This window comes from Ctenocephalides felis, unplaced genomic scaffold, assembly GCF_003426905.1.
Source record: "Ctenocephalides felis isolate EL2017-DRISC unplaced genomic scaffold, ASM342690v1 CF-g0.4_SCAFFOLD_00555, whole genome shotgun sequence".
Taxonomy (NCBI): domain Eukaryota; kingdom Metazoa; phylum Arthropoda; class Insecta; order Siphonaptera; family Pulicidae; genus Ctenocephalides; species Ctenocephalides felis.
The window spans coordinates 1-7327 of NW_020536709.1; the positions used below are offsets into that span (position 1 = coordinate 1).

General features: G+C 29.2%; 1 protein-coding gene across 1 annotated transcript; it reads left to right on the forward strand.

Moving 5' to 3' along the window:
• Positions 1-5026: 5026 nt before the first annotated feature.
• LOC113366194 lies at positions 5027-6852 on the forward strand (the record flags this gene model as incomplete). Its single annotated transcript, XM_026607764.1, is given in 5 exon segments — positions 5027-5076; positions 5168-5354; positions 5898-6099; positions 6163-6383; positions 6793-6852. Coding segments are annotated over 5 exon segments (720 nt in total), but the record flags the coding sequence as incomplete, so codon positions are not given.
• Positions 6853-7327: the final 475 nt, after the last annotated feature.

Consider the following 7327-nt stretch of genomic DNA (forward strand, 5'->3'; position numbering starts at 1 on the left):
ATATTATTATATGATCTAACCTTATCTTTTTATGCGTGTAGATATAGTTTTTTTTCTTTAAGAATTTTTCGAAGTATATTTCTACGTTTTCGCCGCCATCATACAATACTGGTAGGAGAGATAATGTACTTTCCTCCTTTTCGTACATTAATTCATTGCCTTGAAAACAAGCCAATGGAAATCATGTCGAAATCTGTTATAAAAAAAAGATAATGAAATCAAGTATGTTACATTTTCATGATATATTATTCAAGTTTGAGGAAGGGTAAATAAAACCTTTGTAAATATTTAGGGGCTGTTATCGTTGTGTGATTTTGTAATTAAACACCACTTTGTAATAATCAAACAACATGTGTTTAATCATTACAAAGTGGTCGGCAATATGAGTGTAATAAAAAAAAATACTGTTCCGATCAACACAAGGACAAATATTAATTGAACGCAGACAATGTTCAGAGAAAAAAATCCGTATCTCAATCCTGAATATTTACGTAAAATAATTTGTGATCATATATATACGAGGTCTGTTCAAAAAGTACCCGGAATTACTAATAATTAATTTCGCGGGTCTGGAGTGTCTGATTGTCAAAATTTTTTTTTTATTGTGTTGGTATACATGCCCCTAAAGTATGATGAATTTTCAGCTATATTCACTGTTTACTTTGTCTGTGGTAGTCGCTAAGGTTCGACGTGTTTTTCTGAGCTCGGCGATTTTTACAATGGAAGAATTGAAAAGTCAAAGAATTTGTATTAAATTTTGCGTAAAAAATGAAATAAAGTGTTGCAAAGTGCAAAAATTCACCACATATGGCTCCGTGTGACTTTTTCCTATTCCCAAAGTTGAAGAGACCCATGAAAGGACGGCGGTTTTCCTCGATTGAAGAAAATCGCTGAGAGTGCTCAAGGACATATCAAGAAGTGAATATCAAGGGTGCTTCGAAAATTGGAAAAAACGCTGGCATAAGTGTATTATATCTGGGGGGGACTACTTTGAAGGGGACCACATTAATGTAGACGAATAAATAAATATTTTTTTGAAAAAACGAAAATTCCGGGTACTTTTGAACAGACCTCGTATATATATATACTCTGACGACCCGGCAAACGCTGTTTTGCCATCAAAAATATTTTCCGCATTGCAAAAGTTCTTATAATATACATGATATATTAATAATAATGTTATATTTTTTTTTACACGAATTTCTTTACATTTTGATAATTAATTCGAACGCATCATAGTGCTTGTTTATTTAATTTTATTATGTCAATTTTTTTTTTTTATTTTAAATTTTATTTCTGTTAATTTTATGATTACAATACAATCTATAAGTTAAAAGTTATGGTTTAAATCAATCAAAAAGAAAAAAAATAGAATAAAGGAATTAAGATAGAATAAATGAATGAATAAATAATAATTAAAATAATAGTAATGTCAAATAGTGAAATATTTTTAATCAATGAATAAATTAGATTTTAGTCTGAATCAGCGCAGTACTATTATCTAAATATATAATTTTTATATAAATATCAGATTTTTTACTTTTGCATTTAATTTAAAAATATTGAATGTCAATTTCATATATCCAATATGCACTAAATTTTTAAATGCCAAAATATTTCCTTTTTGGTTCGAAATTTAATATAATATGATATAATTTATATCTATAATTTGATTGCCAATATTGCCTATAACATAACTTGGAATAATTAATTCATTTGCGTCTTATTGAAGTAACTCGTTAAACATTCTTTTTTTGTGAAATGTCAAAATTTTGGTTATGATTATTTTTAAATTCAAGTGCCGCTTTTTTATTGTGATCTCTAATCTATAAGGTTTTAATGAAGTTTTGGTTTCCGAAATAATTTGGTAAGCTAATCAATTAAATCTAAATCATAAATCTATTTATATAATTATTTTCATAATATTGACAGATGACATTTAATTTTTTTTTCATGTCAACATTTATTTAAATTTTTAAGCATTGATTTTTAATTAGATTTAAAACTATAATCAGTGATTTTGTATGTAGCATTTCATCAAATTTGGATATAAATGTTGGATATTTCTATATTGTACATGTTTTTGAATTTTATTTTTTGAAATGTCAAATTTTTTTTCAAAAATTATATATCCAAATTTCCTTTAATTTTGACATTTGTCATTTCAGTGTTTTGTTTTTTTTTTTTGGTCATTTTCTGTCAAAATTTTTAGAAATTTAAAAAATTATATATTTATATTTCAAATTTACTTTTCAAAATTTCCCGAGTCGAAATTTAAAATCTTTTAAGTACTCAAAACAGTTCCGAAACCTGAGAATTAACCACTTTTCGCCATATAAATTTAAGATCTTTTAGGTACATTAGACCCCACTTAGTGCAGTTTTAGGAACGTAATTTACCTAAAAGAGCCTGCATTTTCAAGGTACTATAGCTACTTAAAAGAGCATAAATGTCAAAACTGTCAGGGTGTAAGTTTGAGGTTAGGTTATTACGATTTTAAATTTTCCTGAAATTTTATAAAAATGTAGGTAGGTCATAGGCCTTATAATACATATGGATTGCAATTATATATGTATTTATAAGGTCTTTGAAGTAGGTACATATATAAATAAATAATTTAAACACATTTTATATTTATTTTTTATTTGCCCGTTTATTGGCACAACATTTATTTACGTAATGTATAAATGACTTTTTGTCCAGCATAAGTTTCAATCGACGGCACCAATCTGGAAAAAATAATACTTGCATTAATACTATTCACATTTACAAATATCAATTTATTTCATTAAAAACAGTTTAGATTCATGTGCATAAATTATATTTCAGTTATGTAGCTGTTAATGTTTTTCAAATCCTCAGTAGATACTTAATAATAATATCAATTATATCAATATAAGCATGTTTAAAAATTTACCAAATAACCCTCCAAATAAATTTTGGTCGATTGGAGGCCGCTTACTCCTCATCCCAGTGGCTGAGAAGTTTTTCAACTGCTCCCCATAAACGAGAAGCAGCACCTCCCTTACTACATTCACCCAGCCATTTTCTGTTCCGTTTGCTTTCGACATTTGCTCAATATATATTATTTTATTTTTGGGAAGAAAGAATCCACACCCTGGAGATATTTCTTCCTACAGAATTAAACATATTTAGTCCTAGCATTGAAAATATCTTATAAAAGCAAGCATTTTATTCATTAATTTACCATGTTTTCTCCAGGAGTGTAGAAGCATGCTGGAATCTATAAGTAGAAAAAAGATTGTTGATTGGAACATAAATTATATCCTTAATTACAGTGTGAACTAAAAGTCAATTTGCTTTTGAATGGGTCACATATGGAGTTTGTGTACCTTTTAAATAAAGAAAAAAGTAAAAAGACTTACGGTGCACTCTGCATAAATATTACATGGTTTATGAAGAGAAGTTTATAACTACCTTGAATTTATAGTTGGATTCGACCATTGCATTTGATTGCACATTCTCGATCTTCTTCACCTCATTTTGTGTTTTATATGCAACCTGCAATGCAGTTAACCACACACGTGCACTCTCTATTATTTCCGGGGTAACTAATTCAATAGAAATATGTAGTTATTCGATATAAAAAACATTATTTTTAAAATATTATACTGTACCTTTAAAAGAAATTGTCAGAGGGTTTGCGTTAACATTGTCCTCTGAGCACTGCAGTTCTGCTGATTTAGCAGAACTACAACTCTCTTCAGAATCACTGTCATTCACATTAATTATTTCCTGAATCTCATGTGTAGACTCAGGAGCTCCATTAATAATAAGCACGTTGCCTTGGTCGTCAACATAATCGATGGGTGTATCATCAAGTATCACATACTCCTGGTCAACATTAGTGAGGCTAAGTGCATTACCACCATCAAAAATAGTTGGCTTAACCCTTAGCCTGGCATCCATAACTTTTCGATTCGATAGAGCAACTATCTGCTCTACCTTTCGATTTTCTTGTAAAGATGCATTTTCCTGAACAATGTTTGCCATAAATATTTTGTTAGCAGGAACATTTATGTCGCCATCCACACTAACAATCATATTGTTCAAGAATTGCATATCATCTAAAATTCAATATTTTCAGTTAAAAATAAATTTAATACATTTTATAAAATAATCATTGAGATATACATACCGCTAATAGCCAAAACCTTTGCTTCGCCTCTGCCTGCCTTAACATTGTTGCTTGTTTTCCACTTTAATTTTGTGATTGCATTTACATACCTATCAGTAGGGCAAATACTCCTCAAAGGAAATATATCGGTACAACGTGGATTTGATTCCATCCACAACACTAACGCAAACATTTTTGTTCTAGGCATTTTTAATAATTAAATAAATTTAATAATTAAATTTAAATAACACAATTTAAAGCAAAAACGAAACCCAACAAGTAAACCGCGCGCAAATGATCAAATCACTCTACCGACGCCAACGCCATTTCGCTATTCTCGGGATTTTACTATGTTTCAAAAACCAGATGTTGATAACAAGTTGACCGCCGACCGTAGTTTCGCTACTTTTATGCATTATGTGTTCCTTCGTCTTTATTTATGTTATTATTATGTTATATTATTATGTATTTATGTTAAAATTAATGTAAATAATAGTATTATTTATTTATGTCTTTCTGCCTTTCTGCATTATGTGTTTTTTCGTCTTTATTTATATTATTATTCATGTTATATTATCATTTATTTAGATTAAAATTAATGTAAATTATATTTTTATTTATTTATGTTATATTTTTTATGATCACATAATTTTCAGTTTCAGTCGGCAGACAACTTGTTAAGCTTTTATGGCGCGAAATGTACGTGCACATTGAATTTCGTTGCATATACAGTTTTTTGTGTTTGCAATTTTGGTGTTTTCATTTTTTGAGTTGTTTTATATATTAATTGTCATTTATATAAGTATTAAAATGATACCAAGGAAATCTATAGATCAAGTTGGCCCTCGACAAATGCGAAAACGGCTAATGCAAGCTTTTAATAGAGAAAATAATAGAGAATCTATAAACTTAGTTGAAAATATTTCAACTCTCACACGGTAAGCATGTAGATTTCATTTCATTTTATAAATCAATTATTTTTTGTATTTTTGTTACACATATCAATTTGTCTAATTATACGTTTTACAGTGATGATGGTGTACGATATGATACTATTCTTGAAAATGATGTTTATGATTATTCTCAACAAAATGATCAAGAAGATGAACTTGAACATAAATGTGTGTTTGAAGTGGAAGATGAATCTGAATTAGATCAACCCGAAGAGAGAGAAGTCAATTTTGATGAACAGGTTTACGAAAATGCTCCAATAACAGTATCAAATAGCATGTTTCTCATATTAATGATTTTTTTACGTCATACCGTTTCACTAGAGTGCATAGCTGATATAATTGCTGTTATTAATTTGCATTGTATGAAAAGTAGACTGGTTAAAAACAGTCTGTACAAATTTAGAAAATATTTTTCTTTAGATCATTCTGAATTTATTAAACATTACTATTGCCATTTCTGTGGACGAGTGCAACTGGAATCTGACAGCATTTGTCCATCATGCCCCCCAAAAAAAAATCCATATTTTATTCAATTACCATTTCTTGAACACTTGAGAGAAATGTACAAGAGAGATGGATTTTATTCGAAGCTACAAGATTGCCATAATAAGCGGATAAATAATAACCCAGATTGTATATCTGATGTCTATGATGGTGTTTTATACCGTAAATATGTACAAAAGGGCTTTCTTTGTAACCCTGACAATATTTCATTCACTTGGTATACAGACGGCATACCAGTATTTAAATCCTCAAAAATCAGTGCATGGCCTATTTATTTAACACTTAATGAGTTACCTATTAAGGAACGCAAAAAAAGGGAAAATACATTATTATTAGGTCTTTGGTATGGAGACAAAAAGCCTAATATGAATTATTTTTTTCATGTGTTTTATGATGATCTAAAGAAACTTGTCAATGGTATTGAGGTTTACATACCATGTCGGAGAATTAATATTACAGTCAAGGGTATTCTTTTGTTGGGCACTTGTGATTTGCCTGCTAGAAGTGATTGTTTAAATTTTGTCCAGTATAACGGGTACTACGGTTGCTCATATTGTTTTTGCCCAGGCATGAATTTTACATTAGAAACAGGTGGTAATGTTCACGTATACCCATATACTAATAATATTGAGAAAAGAACATTACAAAATTGCAGATCATTTGCTGACAATGCTTCAAGAGATGCACCAATAATGGGAATCAAAGGTCCCACAGCACTTTCACTGATTATGCCTGATTATGTCATGGGGATGGCCATTGATAGGATGCATTGTGTAGAAGGTGGTGTTGTAAAAAAATTGTTATCTTTATTTTTCAATACTGAATTTAAAAATAAGCCTTTTTCTTTATATGCCGTGATAAATGTAATTGATGCTAGATTAAAATCAATAAAACCACCCAAATTTGTGCATCGGATGCCTCGAAGTGTTACAGAGTTACTACATTGGAAAGCATCAGAATTAAAATTGTGGTTTTTTCATTACTCGTTACCTGTTTTGTATGGAATTCTTGCACCACAATATTTTGAACATTATGTGTTGCTCGTGGCTGGAATTTCCATTTTGAATTCCAATACTATATCTTTGTATAAACTTGATGTTGCTAGAGATTTTTTACACAAATATGTTAAATGTTTTGAATACTTGTATGGTGAAATGTACTGCTCCATAAATGTACATCAATTATTACATTTACCAGACTGTGTACAGAATCTTGGACCATTGTGGGTATATTCTTGTTTCGAATATGAGGATATAAATGGCCAATTATTAAAATTAATTCATGGAACACGGCATATTGATTCTCAAGTAAGCAAATCTCAAGAATTTTATATAAAGAAGGAGAAAATAATTGAATGTATGAAAAATAAGGAAGTTAAAGAGTTTTGCTTAAAAAGAAAAAAACAGGTGAAGATAATTGAAAAAATATTTGAACATACTTATAGTGTTGGAGTATATAAAGTATTTAAAGAGTTTCCAAGCAAAGTAGAGGTTGCACTTCGAACCTCTAACATTACAGTTGAAAACATTTCTTTAAAATACTATCTTCGAGTTTTGAAGAATGATCAATTATTTATTGCTGAAATGTACAGGAATAACATGCAAACTTATTCCAGTGCTATTTCTTACAATTTAAATAACAAATACAATATTGGATTCTTGCATTATTTTTTAAAAATTAATAATGAACATTTTGCTATTGTGGAAGAATCCAATATTGAAGATTGCTTCAT